The sequence below is a fragment of the Thunnus maccoyii genome, chromosome 7 (assembly GCF_910596095.1).
Source record: "Thunnus maccoyii chromosome 7, fThuMac1.1, whole genome shotgun sequence".
NCBI classification, from domain to species: domain Eukaryota; kingdom Metazoa; phylum Chordata; class Actinopteri; order Scombriformes; family Scombridae; genus Thunnus; species Thunnus maccoyii.
This window is the reverse complement of record NC_056539.1, coordinates 7,584,957-7,601,348: the sequence shown is the minus strand read 5'-3', so window position 1 is coordinate 7,601,348 and position 16,392 is coordinate 7,584,957. Positions and strand designations below refer to the sequence as shown.

The 16,392-nt window shown below is 39.8% G+C and overlaps 2 protein-coding genes across 4 annotated transcripts in view; one reads left to right on the top strand and one right to left on the bottom strand.

The window, feature by feature from the left end:
• Positions 1–68: 68 nt before the first annotated feature.
• nipa1 (NIPA magnesium transporter 1) lies at positions 69–3,686 on the bottom strand. Its single transcript, XM_042415983.1, has 5 exons — positions 3,458–3,686; positions 3,267–3,314; positions 2,979–3,069; positions 2,101–2,261; positions 69–1,862 (listed from the first exon to the last, which is right to left on the bottom strand). Exons 1-5 carry the CDS (start codon positions 3,591–3,593, stop codon positions 1,354–1,356), a joined length of 945 nt encoding a protein of 314 aa, XP_042271917.1. The 5' UTR covers positions 3,594–3,686; the 3' UTR covers positions 69–1,353.
• Positions 3,687–5,978: 2,292 nt separating this feature from the next.
• Positions 5,979–16,392, top strand: part of herc2 (HECT and RLD domain containing E3 ubiquitin protein ligase 2) — a 43,207-nt gene continuing 32,793 nt past the window's right edge. For all 3 annotated transcript variants that reach the window (XM_042415962.1, XM_042415961.1, XM_042415960.1), the window contains exons 1-12: positions 5,979–6,215; positions 7,162–7,270; positions 8,585–8,678; positions 8,873–9,004; positions 10,990–11,212; positions 12,302–12,402; positions 14,301–14,442; positions 14,545–14,649; positions 14,754–14,925; positions 15,184–15,357; positions 15,578–15,766; positions 15,879–16,030. In XM_042415962.1, coding sequence (XP_042271896.1) covers positions 7,199–7,270; positions 8,585–8,678; positions 8,873–9,004; positions 10,990–11,212; positions 12,302–12,402; positions 14,301–14,442; positions 14,545–14,649; positions 14,754–14,925; positions 15,184–15,357; positions 15,578–15,766; positions 15,879–16,030 — 1,556 coding nt within the window. In that variant the 5' untranslated portion in view covers positions 5,979–6,215; positions 7,162–7,198. The remainder of the gene's footprint in view (positions 6,216–7,161; positions 7,271–8,584; positions 8,679–8,872; positions 9,005–10,989; positions 11,213–12,301; positions 12,403–14,300; positions 14,443–14,544; positions 14,650–14,753; positions 14,926–15,183; positions 15,358–15,577; positions 15,767–15,878; positions 16,031–16,392) is intronic.

The window sequence follows — 16,392 nt, the reverse complement described above, 5'->3', positions numbered from 1 at the left end:
CACGATTTTTTATTGGAGTTATGTATGCACAATAACTTATAAAAACACAAAAGTTATAGGTAGTAGTATGACTTAAAAATCCTTGTTTATTAAAAAGCAAATCATGTACAGTACTGATAATAAGGACTACAACATCACAACAACCAAAACTTTAGTTTAATCCTATGTATCCCAAAGTTTCAGTAAATAATTTAAAGGAAGCATTTATTTTAAATCTGCTTTCTAGTCTAACAGAAAATGTCTTAAATTCAGCAGGTATCATTGGGAAACTGGAGATTGCAATTCATAATATTTAAACTGTTAGCTCTTGGTTTCAGCTTTTACAATGTGAGGGTTTTCTGCTTTTCTTTATCATCTATGACAGTAAATTGAATATATTTGAGTTGTGGGCAGTTGGTAAAATAAAATGAGGCACTTTGGGCTCTGAGAAATTATAATGGACATTTTTCAGACTAGAATTCGATAAAGATCATTGGCAAATTAATCAAAGATTAATCAATGGAAAAAACTTAAGGCGAGTTGCAGCCCTTGTCTTCAGCATCTCTTTGTGATGTTCTTACCCCAGAAACCTGAAAGTCTATTAAAGATCTCTAGAAAATCATTGTACGAGGACAGGCAAAGCCAAAATATTTTTCAGGGAATGCTGACATATAACTACTATGATTTAGTTTTATTATTTGGAAATCAATACTTATCAAACATCTGGTAAGAACAGTGTCTTACACTCTTTAGTTGGACAAAACAATTTAAGATTTATGGTGAGACAGCTGATCTTTTTTTTTTTTTTTTTGGTATATCAGCTTTATAAATTTTCCCATTAGACCAAAACACCTAGTCATTATTGATACTCATCTGCTAAACAACTCCTGCACTAAAGTGACTGCTGCTGAAATTACACTGAATAATTCAGAGACTCAATGAATAAGTTAAAGTGCAGGTGATTCTACATTGAGACAGCCTTGCATTGGGAGAAAGGGAGACCATTCAAGAGGCCTATTAAACCCTTGAGAGGAACATTGTCTTTTTGAAATGAGTAAAAACATGAAGTTGACAAATTAATTGTTCCCCGACCTGTATTTGAGTATGCTGTTTAAAAGCTGTGAGAGGTCATGTGGCAGTTGTACTCACGAGTATAAATGTAATTAAAGAAGGAAAGAAAAAAAAGACTTATGTTAGTGGGTTACACAGTAACTAAGAACTGTTTCATTAGAAACTGCAATAAGATTCAAGTAAATGTGAAGTCAAACCAGTTATATAAACACATTGTAACTTTGGTCATTCAAGTATAGGCTCTGTGTTATAAAAAAATGCAGAATGGCACAAAAGTCATATAATTATGAAAAGGCATGTGAATCAGTCTGTCTTTTCCCGTAAGCCCTTCTGCTTCCAAGTAAGCGAGGCCTCCTGGGATATGCGGAGTAAAACCACCCCAACGCACACTGTTGTCAGACCACAAAGCATGGCAAGGCTGTCAGTTAAAGTTAGTGCAGTCCATTCTTTGAAGAGAAGAGCAGAAGCAAGAATCACGGTGGATGTGAACGTCACGTAGTAAACGGCTTCGAACATGTTGGAGCTGAAGGACTCCAAGGCCTTATTGATGAAGTAGAACTGTATAAAGATGCTGACAGCCAGTGTTCCCAGCAAGCCCAGGAAGAGAGCCAGCGCTCTGCTGCTTGAAGGCCCTTCACCAAAGACGTCTTGTGCTGCCAGGCCAAGTCCTTTGCTGCTCGGAACTGTGAAGCTTCCCAAGAGGGAACATATGGCGACGTACACCATGATGTTTGATGTGCCGTGAGCTGGAGCCATCCACACGATTAGCACGACCAGCATCAGGACCACCAAGAGAGCATAAATTACAAACACTGCAGGATGAGAATGGACATTTTTAGTGATATCTTCATTTATAAGAGCATTCGATTATATATGTAAAAGATGTTTACTTTGACTTAGTAATATAAAAATGAAAGAACTGATATTACTTGGATTGCACATGGACTACTTGTCTGCTTGCACCTCTACAGTGTACTTCATCTTTAATAATTCCACATTTATCAGTTACTAAAGTAAACTAAAGGCAAAAAAAAACCTTGACTTAGTCACCTGGGTCCGATATCCTCTCCTCTAGCTCCTGACTCGACGTTACAGTCTCTGCTTTAGGGGCATGAATGATGAGCACAACAGAGCCGCAGCAACATAAAACACAGCCAAGCTTCCCCAGGATATTTAAATGCTCATCCAAGATCCAAGAGGCCAGCACAGCCCTGCATCACACAAAAAGCCTCTTTTATCAACACACCCAAGGCAATTCATAGTCCTGAAGGTATTTATACAAACAGTTTTATGTCTTCACTAAGCACGTTTCTGCTTGCTGATGTGAAATGATACAGTGACACAATGAGGTTAAAACGCTTCATGATGGCTTTCATTTTTTTTCTTCTGTTTGTGCTCATGTATTGATATTTTTTCTCCTTTGATAGGCTTCAGTTTTTCTTTTTTTTGTCTTCAATTCTTTAGGATTTTTTTTTTTTTTATCTCACCTGCACAATCCTTTGTACCCCTGCAATGAATTATGTTTTTTGTGTCAAACAAATAAACTAAACTAAACCTAATGTCTTGGCAACAAAATTGTATTAAAAATGAATAATTTTAGTTTTTAAAATGACAGTGAAAAAGATTGATAATTAACCATAACTTTACAGCGTTTGAGGTATCAAACCTGTCCACTCACTGTCCAACACTAAAATGATGACAAATCACATTCTCGTTTTGTTTTAAACAAATTAAATAGGATTTTTTTAAAAAATAAACTATAAAGCAAAAAAAATCCAATGCCTGTGACTTACAGATTCTGATTAAAGTCTTAAATGCTGTTGCTGTATGTAATGATGTTTCTCGTCTAGACAAACCATATATCACAATGTCAAGCTAAACGCTTAATAAAAGCAATGTAAGAGAATCCAATTCTGTCTTAAACTTACCCAAATAACACTCCAAGGGCTCCTAGAGGTGTAACTATCACAGCAGGGGCCACATTGTACGCCAGGAAATTCCCAATTTGACCAACGATCACTTAATGAGATTCATAAACACATTTTTTGACACATTTGTTAATATTATACACATATTGTACATTTGTTCAGACTGTTAGCGTTACATTGTTACATTTTACCTTAAAGATGCACGAAATATAAGGTTCTGTTAATGATGAAGCTGATTTCTTATTAAATGTACATCCAGACCGAGTCAATAGATGGCGCTATACTCACTGGCCAGTGTGCCACTCCACCACACGGCATCCCCGAGGTACGACCCTCCTGGAGAAAATACAGGAAGAGTTTAGTTTGTGGGGCTTTACTCGACTTCATGATATCATTGATATGCTTCTACTACTTCTTCTCACATAAGCATTGTTTAAGAAAATGTTGTGTTGGTCTACTTATCTGCTGTTTCAGTCTACCTCTGTCGCGGGAGCGTAATATTCCCTTCTTTTGCAGCACAAATGTCGACCCGTTGATGAAACTTGATATTACTGCTATTACTATTCCAGCAACTGGCAACGAGGAGACAGCGTTTAGTTCCGAGTCAAACGCCATTTCTGGTTATAGTTCATTTGGTTCAACAGCAGAATGACTGAGAGTCAACAACCCACCGTTACTGTTTGGATTGGGAAGTGTGACACTGCGCATGCGCCGTTCTATGGGGCACCCGGCTGCAGCAGCCCTCATGCTTGGCACTTTTTACACCAAATAAGGTGTCTCAACAGCAAATACCCCTTTGCTATGAGATCCAGTTTGATACAAGGCGCATGTTTTCTTCACCTCTGAAATTTTCGACTTATAGAAAAGCTTCTTTGATTATTGCCAATCCGTATATATTCATTTTAATCAATTAAATGCGACTCAAGATCTCACTGTAAACCCATCTCAATGATAACACATTAAAACAACATCTACCACACTGTGCTCTTTTGTGCTATTAATCCTGGAATGCTGCCTACAGTCTTCCTCCTGACTGATGAAGCAAAAATATCCCCTTGAGCTAACACAGTATGAACTGAGCTGAATATACACTCTTACATCTCTCCCCATGCGTCCGCCTTGCTGCTAGAGTCTCCTTGAGCAAGACACCAAATGCCCAAGAACAGAGTTATATAGTTTTTCCAGCAAATATGTGGAGCTCATATGGTATAGTGTCACTCTGAGCCTAACTGAACTTCACACAACTTGAACCCCAACTTAACTTTCTGCATGAAACCTCAGTGTTATAAACACTCCTTCTTGATGTGACATGATAGCATAATATTAAAGTAAATGTTGATGCCATTTGTTCATTTTGTCAAAAGGAAATGTTACTGTATCTGTCTGTAATGAGATATCTTCACACATGGGGTTGGGCATACTGGTCCCCTGACAACTGGGCCTCTGTCACATTCAGTAATCTGTCTAGGTTAGGTTGCTGAAATAATACTGATTACATTTTGAGTTAACAGATTTAGCTATTTGGCTAATCTGCCTTTTAAAATATTGTTCTACATCCAGAAGACTAAACCAGGTGGACAATGGGGGAAGGTGATCCCAGGTGTGTTGCTTTTCATAGGAACAAAAAACACTAGACAAGGAACCCACATTTCTGATGACTGTGTAATAATAATAATAGTGACAACAATGCATTTAATCAATCAATCAATCAATCAATTTTTATTTATATAGCGCCATATCACAACAGAAGTCATCTCAAGGCACTTTTCACATAGAGCAGGTCAAGACCGTACTCTTTAATTTACAGAGACCCAACAATTCCCCCATGAGCAAGCACTTGGCGACAGCGGTAAGGAAAAACTCCCCTTTAACGGGTAGAAACCTCAAGCAGACCCCGGCTCTTGGTGGGCGGCCATCTGCTTTGACCGGTTGGGTTGAGATTTAATAATAAATAAATTTATTTAATTTGTATTGTACTTTTCATTCACAGTGAATGTCAGAGTGCTACAGCATTAAAAACATATTACATTTAATAGAGAAAATAACAAGAGTACACAAGTATATAGCCATGCTCAAAACGCTCAGATAAAACCATAAGTGAAGCCAAATTATACAGGCAGATTAAACAATATTCAATTCAAAAACATCCCATTCTTTTTTTTTTTTTTTTTGGCTTTATTGACATGAAATGTTACATTTGTTTCCAAAGCATGGTAATGATTTTAAAAAGACATTCAAACACATTTTAAAATAATAATCACTATAACTGAATAATACATAAAATTATATAAAATATGTAACCTGTCAACAGGCCCGGTCCTAGCTGTGGGCAATGTAGGCAACCGCATAGGGGGCCAGTTTCACTATGCACTGGAATGAGCTGCAGTTAACATGCTCCCAGTGCCCCTATCATGCGCACTAGCTTTGTGGTGCCTGCCCAGGGCATTGATATGTTTTGGTTTTAATTTATGTCATGTGAGAGGTTGTAGTTATTAGTTGTGTATTTGTTTCAAAAGAATCTACACATTTTGAGACTGTATTTGTATCTGTGTTGGCTATTACTCATGAATCTTTTGTATATATTGTGTCTCCAAACAAAGTACATTTCAGTTCTGTTTCAAGATCTATTTAAATTATATTTATACTTAAATTCTATATTGTCTATTTATGATTCCCCTTTGTGAATTTTGCATGTTGTTCTTGTGTTTTTGTTGATTTTGACATGTTTTTTAGTAACATATTGTAATTAGTTTTGTTTTAGTAAATATTGTTAATATTGCATCATTCTGTCTTCAGAACCATTGCTGCACATGTATTCATCTATTTATCTAAGTTTTCGGAGGGGGGCCACTAAGTGTTTTAGTGCCAGCCCTGACTGTCAAATAAATACTCCCACTTTTTCCTCGAGACGAACCGCCCCCTAGCGGCCTTCATTCCAGGCCAACCCCGCCCCTCCTATGTCCCGCCTCGGATACAGACGGAGCGCCCGTTTAGTAAACCCGTCAGTAGGAGCGGGCGGAGTAGAGTCCGTCCAAGCGACCACAGTGCAGTGAAACCCCGCCTCCGCAGGATGTGGTGAAACATATCCATCGCTTCGACTCTCACAGTTACGACTACGTAATTTGTTTCCATGCCTCGTGCCCTAGTCCGCGACCTGTCAATCAAGCCCATTATGCACGTCCTGTTAATGCAGCAAAGCAGCTGAGGGGACGAGAATAGCATAAGAAGAGACCGCAGGTAATTTAGAAATCTGTCGTTAAAATTCAGATATCCGTTATGTTGTTGAACTTTCCTAAACGCTGCACCTCTCTCGGTTCAGTGTCACAGAAGCTTGTTCATCGCTGCCTGGATGATGAGAGCTGGTTCAGCGTTAGCAAGCTAGTTAGCCTAGCCGCCAAGCTAACGTGAACGTTACCTTGCAATATGTTTTGCTTCATGAGCGTACTGATGCTGTGTCAGTATGTTATTAACTGCTGAAGTGGTGTCTATGTTAGTTCATGTATGATAACCTTGTTGTAACTACGGTATCAACGTTAAGAGAGACTGTGCCCTTGCTAGCATTTTAATACTCCCAACGTCATTTAACGTTACAGTTAAGGGTACATCTCTGGCCCTAAACCCGAGCGTTATTTATGTAAATGAAGTCATAGTAGTGAGTTTATGAGCATATAATTATAGTTACGATCACACATATAACTGAAATGGCTCACCTAGCTAATGATAAAGCAGTTTGTGTAACTTAACTTCGCAACTGAAACATGCATGATGGAAAGCAGCAACATTTAGACGTAACATAGTTTCTGTGTCATGTCAGCTTGTGTATTGAACACCTGTCATTGAATTTGGGAGTGGTTCAGTGCTATGCTTCTGAAATTAGTGGTGGGCAACCCTTTTGTTTACATTTGGTTTATAATATCAGCTGTCTGTGGTTTCTCTGATTGTGTAAATCCGCCAGTTCACTAGTTTGAGGTTATGTTAGTGTAAGTTTCCATTGTAAAACATAGATGTTGACATTTGTGGCAATTCAAAGCAAACTGGAAACATGCTATGATAAGTGCATGCTGATGTTAACCAACCTCACACTATTAGGTATATAATTGTGTAACTATGATTCTTCTCTAATGGTGACGTTGTAAGTTTGACTTGTATTAGTAACACAGCTTTTCATCTCTTTATCTTGCAGGTTGGCTGCGTTTGCAGCCAGGAGAGGAGAGGGGAAGATGCCTTCTCCATCTTTTACCCTCGATGCTCAGCTGAGATTTCATGACAAATGGCTGAAGATAGACTTACAGGTATGTGTACCCAAGTAAAGAAGAGGATCCCAGGAAAATATATACTTTTCCAGATTAAAAGTACAGCGTGATACTGTGTGGGCTCAGTCACATATGACTACTGCAAAACCTCTAAATGTTGCCTCCTCTCTGATGGTGAATGTCGATTCAATTCTTCTTTTCTGAATCGATTAAATGAGTCACATCTATCACTATCTCAGAACTATTCAGCAAAAACATCCAGACTTCTGCTATCATAACATAGTCAGAGTCAAACATAGAGTTGAACTATAGGGGCTACATTTGTTGCAATAACCTGACACAACAGATCTCTTCAGGCATATCTGAATCCACTGACCTGCAAGCTGTATCAAGCCTTTTGCACAGATGATTATTGTTTTCCATGTGTGCTTCTGAAAAGAGGTGTAACCTATAATAACACAGTAAATTAAGGGAAAATGTATTTTTTTTTAAAGGTCTATGTTGTGAAAACAACCTCATGTTGGTAGTAATTATAAAGCGTGTTAATATAGGATGGATTTAGAGAAGATGGTGACACAAGAAACTGACTCGACTGTCTCATATTACAAAATGGGCAGTGCAGCGAGCTGTCTGCTTCTCCTTCCTAAATTGAAGCTTGTCTGGACTCACTCTGAACTTGAAAATGGGTTTGGACTACCAAACCAGGACTAAAATTGGAGAAGGGTGTCAAGTTTTCTCATCGTTAGAGCTCTCTCCGGTGCTTAAGGCAGCTTTAGTGTTGTGTATCTGGTCTGGTGTCCAGCTGTGTCTGTTGAGCTAACATGTTTTTGACATTCGAGACATTACATTCCTTGAAAGCAAGAGTTGGCTTTCCATCTGTGTGTATTTCTCAGCAAAGCAAAGCTGTGCGTCAATGGTTTACTACCAGGCTTGTGACCCAAACTTTACTACAGATGTTTCCTTGATTCAGTTGGAAACTAGGAGATGATGCAGCTATTTTGAAGTCTTAATCGTTCACTTACTATTGATATTAGTCTAGTCAGTATTCATTTCCTTAGCTGGGTTATGAAACTGCACAACAGATTTCTTTCATCAAATGAAACAGATGGAAGAATTCAAAGAGGAATGATATACAGGCAAGATAACACACATTGAAATTATTATTCAAAAATGCAGCTGTGTGAGGAGACATTCTGAGCTGATACTGTAGCACAAAAACAAGCTGAGCCACTGGTCACCCTGGATTTTTTTAGCTGCAATTATAAAACCCTCATAATGCGATAAAAGCTTGTCTGTGACATACTTATGTTTGAAATTTGGTAAGTGATGTTGATTTCTTCCTTCTTCTTGCAGCGGGCATTCTCTCCAGAGGGATTGAGTGAGATGTGGAATGAAATGGTAAAAGATGAGGAGATAACATTCAACGGAGAAGAATCAGCTCACCCAGGTATGGCACTGTGAGATTACTGCATTCATTTACCACCTGTGTTCCTGTGTTACCTGTGTTACACTTCACTGCCATTCGTTTAGGACAACATGCTACGTTTCTACACACTGTCAAAGGATGATACCTGAGCCGGGGGGGGGGGGGGGGGGGTAGCATTTTAACGTTAATGTCAGAATATCTTTTGACTCTTTCAGAAGATTGCACTGATTGCTTTGGAACTCAAAAGAAGGATGAACCGAACGACAAAGAGAAGAAAGAGGAGGAGGAGACGTCAACATCAGTACATCACTCCATCATTGAGACCTGGGACTGGGGGCGGCAACCAGGTGAGAGCACTGTCAGAACAAGGTTGTGATGTGTCGCACTACAATATATCTTGTTGTGGCGTACTATTACTCCTGTTGTGGCTCTTATTTCTCTTTATTTTATCTATTATCTCTGTTATTTTACACCCTTCAGTTTCCAAGTACATGACTTAATACCTTGCTGTCAGCAGACAGTTTCACAACACGGAAATGTCGACCAGATACGGTGATACTGACCATTTTGACACATGGCCAGTCTCTCTGTTTATCAATTTTATGTCTGTCAGGCCCTGCTGGTGTATGCATGTGCTGGCAAGTGAGGTGTGGAAAAGACAACTTGCAGTCTGCAGGTTTGAGTGGTTATTTTTACCCCTCCGGAGTGTAATCTTGGTAGGCGTTACAGTTTCGGTCCAGTGTGGGGTAGTGTCTCTAACCCAAGCTGTGTTTACTAGAGGGACTGGGTGGGACGGTGTTATGGTGGTGGGAGATAAGCTTTTGGGCGGGGGGGTCGGGGGACATGCCAAGCATATGTAGGGTTTGCTAGTAGCTAATTGGCTGCTTCTCTCTGTTTTTTTTTTAATTGACTGAGCCAGGAAAACATACTGATCTGATTGTACAGCGAGTGTAACCGGATCGCTACATGGACGAGTTCTCTGTCATTGATGCTTAAAGTTCAAACAGCATACTTCCTGCTTTTCCATTGAGTGGTCCGATATCTGGAACATGTTGATGTCAGCAGTTAGGGCCCAGACCCAACCTATTGTTTTCAGATCAGGTTGATGCAGGGGACGCATGACAGATTTACTCTGCTTCCTTGCAGTGGATGTATTTTTTTTTCTTCTCCATGTTAGATCTTTTATTAAGTATTGATCAACCCTTATGAATTTGGTAGTTCTCCCGTACAAGTTACTTTTTAGCCAAGCGTAATGTATAATAAATAGTAGGAGACTTTGTCTGACTGGGATACATATCTGTGCTGACAGCTATGCACAGCTGACTGTATTGTGGCTCATACAACCTCAGGCCAGTCTGGCTTACATAAAGCTTAAGTGGATTTCAGACCTGCTATTTTGGCCCATCTTGTCTTCCCTGCAGCGCTGCTGTATAGCAACATAATAAGACATTTTTCTCGTGAACCAAATCAGAATAAAGGATTTGTAGTGATGAAGGCCATTGGGGGGAAAATACTGAATATGGGGATTTTTTTTTTCTTCACATTAAAAAAAAACAACAGTCAAGGGCACAAGTAATGCTGAAGAGTCTCATGACCCTTTCTCAAAACACATCTCTGCCAGTGTAATGAAGAGCTGTGACGTAATGATGACATGAAATGAAACGTATTGTAGATAGATATATATTTTCTTTATTGGTGGTTTTTTAGTATTGGTAAACAGAAATGTACAGAACCTTGAAGGTTAAATATTAAAAATTTAAGATTGTTTGAGATTGCAACATAAATTATTAAAAAAGCAGCAGTATCTTTGCAGAATGGCGAAAATGATTTTACTGTTTGACATTTTTTGTTTGTCCCGTATCATCTGCTTTTTGATATTTTAAAATTGATTTTCAAATCAAAATGTGAGTTTTTATGAGTAGTATGAAATATTTTCTAAACTTACAGTGAACATTGTGTCAGCAGAGCCACACATAGTGCTGTGGCTTTTCCTTTTCCTTTCAAGATTTCTGGTGATTTTATTAAAATATAAACTGCATTTACATTTTTACATATATTTTAAGATGACTTTAGCTGCCAGAAATTGGTTTCGAATCGCCGAAGAAACAACTTGAAACATAAATAATATATGCTTAATAAAACATTTATAATGCATTTGGTGTGTCTGTTCATAAAGAAAATGACATGAGAGTGGTCAATTTATTTATTTCTATTTTAAACAATTTTGCGCTCTAAACAAAGTTGAATATTCATGTTTTACAGTTTTTCTATGAGTAGTAATTATCTGTGACAACAAATAAATGTTTTCTTTGCACATTCCTTGTGTGTGCAGATGAGACTGAGTTGAAGGACTGTCTCATGGTCCTGGTTGACGACCAGCAGAAGCTCTCGGCTCAGATGGCCAAAAGCACCCTGTCAGCCCAGCGTCTGCGCCAGCGCCTGGTCATCCTGGAGCGCTACCTCATCTCTCTCAGCCACAGCATGATGGAGGAGAAGTACAAGGTCCGCTGGAAGACGCCTCCCAGCCCACCACTCCCTGCCGCTGACAATAAAAGGTAAGAATACTAAAGCTAGAGATGATTTGAAGCTGGCATGGTGCTGTCACCTCATGGCAAGAAGGTCCAGGGTTCAAATCTGTTGGCTCAGTTGAGCCCTTTGGGGAATGTGCATGTTATTCCTGTTTCTGCATGCGTCTCCTGCGGGAGGGTTCTCCCACAGTTCAAAGATGAAGTGAATTGGAGGTGTGAATGTGAGTGTGCATGTGGTCAGTCCCGTGATGACTGGGGACAAGTTGTGGGTTTACCCAGCCTCTTGCCTATTGTGTGCTGTAACAGACTTCAGCCCCTCACAACACTGCACAAGATAAGCAGATAGACAATGAATGGATGGATCTCTCAAAAATCCTGTGCAAGAGTTCACTGACCACTGAGTTTTACTGAAGATGTATATTGACAGGCTGCTGAACAAGGTATCTTTTGAATCTATAGATTGAGCGAGTACAGTCACAAAGTACAAAGTTCTGTATGGTTTCCTCCTGGTTTGTACAGTACACTGATGTTGATTGTTCATGCTTGTTTGAGTTAAACCCTACAGCTTGGTGTATAAATGCACACAGCTTTCCTTATGTAGGCCTCTTAAACACTCTCAAACACGCACTTCTTGTGTGCATAACCTATGTTGCACTTGCTTGTAGTCTACTGTACTCTGTATTTGTCTTCCAAACTTGTACTTATACACCTCAGTAGGGTTTGTTTTAAAAATCTGTCCTCAAGGTTTTTACTGCTTACATACGCATCCGAATTTCTTCAGTTTCTTACCAGGACTGCATGGTTATCTTTTACTGTAGTTTTTATATGTGTGCCAAGTCAGCACACCCTGTTTGTGACAGTGTGTGTTTATCGTAATTTTGAGGGAATGGTGATAATTTGCATGACCAAACCAACCAGCAAACACACAGAACTTGGCTCTCATTTTGGTAATCCCTTGCACAAAACCCTTTACAATAAGCAACAAATGACATTTACTTGGCAAACCAAGACGTGGCTATGGTCTCCCAGCAATGAATATATTTTATTTTGAATGTCACTGAAGAGATGACATGGAGATTTAATTGATTCCCTGTGTGTTTGGTTTTGTTATTTCAGCCCTCGTCCAGCCAGCAAAGGTGTTGAAGGTCTGGCCAGAGTCGGCTCCAGGGCAGCTCTCTCATTCGCCTTTGCTTTCCTGCGCCGGGCCTGGAGGTCAGGTAAGAATGTCCTGGAATACTAACAGTAAAGACGTTTTGTCCCTCAGCGGCAGTGATGATGGCTGCTGTCATGGTAATGGAACTGTGCTTAACAGCTGTTGATGGATGTGTTGCACCATGTTACAAGTGAAGTAACAAAGTAAACAACCCAACTCATTTCGCAATGCTATGTTTTTAGCCTTAGCCAGTGGTGTCTGCCAGATGAATGACTGCAGGAGTGTTTGGGATAGGACCAGGGAGACTTGTTGGTATCATTCCTGCTATTTTGGGATAAGATAAACCCAACATTAAAAATGGCCATTTGGACTGGATTGAGGCTGACACTTGATCAGCACCACTGAAATATAGAAGTTCCCTCTATAGACAGATGAATTTGGAACAAACTTCTCACCTCCTCTTACCTTAAAATAACATTCAGCTGTCCAGTTTTGTAATTACTAGCTATAACCACTGTCTGTTACCTATAATGGGGCTGCAACTAATGATTATTTTCAGTATTGTTAATTTACCAATAATTTTTTGATGAATCAATTAATCGTTAGTCTTAATAAACATAGTGAATATATATTGCTATTTCCCATTGACCAAGGTGACATTTTTAAATGTCTTGTTTTGTGCAACCAAAAAAGTCCAAAACCTAAAGATATTCCCTTTACAGTGATATATGACAAAGGTAAGTTGCAAATCCTCACGTTTTAGGGTCTGGAATCAGATATATTTGACATTTTTTCACTATCTGTAGGTGATAGATGATTGACACAATGAGTTGATGAGTTGACCAAAGTAGTTGTTATTATTTCTCTAATCATATCAACCCTAATCTACAACCAGACTTCTAGCTATCTCAATGCTATATATTATACTCTACAGTCTGGTTATCAAACACTGGGTTCTTGTTTATTGAGGCGACCTTTGTGATCTAAATCAATGCAGTATATCAATAGCACAACAATAAATCCTAACTTTGGGAATGTTATAATCAGAAAGGAGATGATTCAACTCTGTGGTCATTTTGAGGCTGTAGTTTGTGGTTTTGTTCTGATGGACCGCATTGTATCAAAAGATGATTTTAATATTCAGTTCCCCTGATTTTTATAAATAATGATGGAACAAATTTCAACAGAGTGCAATCCAGTACACATTTAGAAGCTCTTTGTTTTCAGCTTTGCAAGTAAAGATGCTGTTTCTGTTGTGTTCAATGTTTTTTATGTTGAGAGTGAGCTGCCTGTCCACAGGGACTGGGTGGGAACAAAGAGCCCTCTCCTCTGTAACATGAGCAGCATACACACACACACACACACACACACACACACACAGAGTTAAGCTTCTCATCCTCATTCTAGCTGTGTTCCTGGAATACACTGCAAGAAAAACAGAGGTGAAACAGTGTGTTCTTTCACTCGCCACCTGCTGAATGAACAAATGTACGAATCATAGTTATTATAGAACTTTCTATTGTTGCAGGTCCTGCAAAGGCCTGGACCAGGAGCATTCAGTCTGTTTGGTTACTAGTAAAGATTGTTGATTGAAGGTTGTTGGTGCATGCAAGGTTGACACCAGGGCTCATATTCATCAGCCATGTCAGAATCAATAACTGATGTAAAAATACTTCTCTGATCCCATTTTCTGAATATTATTGGTGTTTTGTTAATAAGAAAGTCTGTGTTTGACCAGATTGTGGAAAATTTGTATTGTACTATTAATATCTTTATATGCTCATGTGCATTGCAGTAGTGTATGCTGCATGATTTTGTTCACTATGAATTCAAGAAAATAGCAGAAACCTCCAATTGCTGGGCTGAGCAAACTGTAAATTGTATATTTTGCATACCCTCTGTGTAGTGTACTGTAGCCACTGCAGTTCTTTTATAAAACATGACCTTTGTGCTTTGGTACAGGAGATGATGCAGATCTTTGCAGTGAGCTTCTCCAGGAGTCTCTGGATGCTCTGCGGGCTCTGCCAGAGGCCACGCTGTTTGACGAGGGAACTGTATCATCAGTGTGGCTCGAGGTCGTTGAGAGGGCCACCAAGTTCCTCAGGTTTGTCGCTTACTGATCAGCTGCTACCTATATACATTACAAGATACTGTATTTTGGATGGATAATCGTGTGATTCCTAATCCTTGTCTTCCTTGGGAACAGTGATGTACATGGAAGTGCCAGCACCAAAGGCAACATTCCTCTTCAGGACCAGCACCTAGCCCTGGCCATCCTGCTAGAGTTGGCTGTGCAGAGGGGCACACTCAGGTACCCAGATACCCTTTAAAGCTGCTTATTTGATATTCTATTGCAGTTGAAATGTACCGCTTGCCCACCGCTCACTCGGCCTTTACGTCATTTTGTCTCTCCAGTCAGTTGCTGTCTGCTGTTCTGCTGCTGCTGCGTCTGTGGGAAAGCGGCACCAGAGAGATGGACAACGAGCGCTCCACACAGGGCACCAGCGCTCCTCTCCTACCCCTTTTGCAGCGCTTTCAAAACATACACAGCAGCAAGGAAGAGCCCATCCCTGAAGAGGAAGCAGAGGTGAAAATTGCCTTTCTCAAAGTTAGCAGTGATTCAGTGGCACCCAATGAATAGGAAATATGAGAAATTGAACTATTTAACTTTAATATCATTTGAAGATGAGGGATCAAGAATCCTCTCAGACAAAATGTTGTCCAGTGAAGGTCCGTTGCCTTGTGTGTTGTTTGGAAACACCTGCCTTAAAATACCACTGTTCTCCTACTCCTGAATGAGAATCAAGCTAATTAGTACTTTGTGGTTGATTGCTGTGATTTACAGATTCTTGCAGCTCCTCTGAGTCCAAATGAGAGTTTCCTGCGCTACCTAACCTTGCCTCAGGATAATGACCTGGCCATTGACCTTCGGCAAACAGCTGTGGTGATCATGGCTCACCTTGACCGCTTGGCCTCTCCCTGCAGCCCTCCACACTGCAACTCCCCAACGTCGCACAAGGTGATGACTCATTCTGTCAGTTGGAAATGCTTTAGGTTTTTCTTTTTAAAGGTCAATAATGCTATTCCTTCCTTCAGACATATCTTAAATCTGAAGTTTTTTTCCAACTCTCCAACTCTCATGCCATTTGGCCTAACAAATGTGATTCCTCCATTAGAAAAACTTGGACAGTTGTTAAAGAAATGTGAGAAGTCAACATGTCCATCTCTTTTTGTTTTAGGGAACCCTGCAGGAGGTGATTGCCTGGGGCCTGTTGGGCTGGAAGCTTTATGCCAATGTTAATGGTCCCATTCAGTGTAAAGCCCTGTCCAGCCTTGGCGTCTCACAAATAGTCTGTTCAGAAAAGGGCTTTCTCATTCTGTCCAGCAGTGGTGCTGTTTACACCCAAAACTACAAGAGCACAACCCTGGTCAGTTCTGTTGTACAGTTTTTTCTGTTTATTGTTTAATAAAATAATTAAAAGATGAGAATGGAAGTTCCTGTCATACTGTAAATTGAGCCACTGAATTATTTTGTTGCAGGCTCCCATGCTAATCCACGGTCTTAGCTCTAGAAAGATTATGAAGCTTGCAGCTCATCCAGATGGGCAGCACTACTTGGCCTTGTCATCCAACGGGGAAGTGTTCTCGTGGGGCTGTGGCGATGGTGGCCGCCTTGGACATGGAGACACCACGTAAGTAACTGGACTCGAGCCGATATTCAATTTCTGGGCAACCCAGTTTGATATTTTCACATTGTATCATGATATTGTAATATGAAGCTACCTGGAAATTCTGGTGCTTTCAAAGTGGAAGGACTTTGGCAATCATGGCATTTGGGACACAGAATCAAATTTCTGGAAATCTAGTTAAATTAAATGATCGATCTGAAATATTCCCTGCATTATTTCCCAAATCGAGGAAATTCCTTTTAATGTTTTATGCTAATACACCACAGATCTTCAGCTGCCACCGACTGCATTTTTAGCAGAGATGAAAACATCCAACCTTAACAAATTCTTTTAAACAGAATCAGCAGCATTAATATTTCCTAAAA

Bases quoted from the DNA above. Each gene is read 5' to 3' on its own strand.
- nipa1 (XM_042415983.1), bottom strand. From the start codon at position 3,593: ATGGCGTTTGACTCGGAACTAAACGCTGTCTCCTCGTTGCCAGTTGCT. The intron at 3,070-3,266 runs GTGAGTATAGCG...AATCTCATTAAG, and splicing joins GTGGAGTGGCACACTGGCCA to TGATCGTTGGTCAAATTGGG. The intron at 1,863-2,100 runs GTGACTAAGTCA...CTCATCCTGCAG, and splicing joins GGAGAGGATATCGGACCCAG to TGTTTGTAATTTATGCTCTC.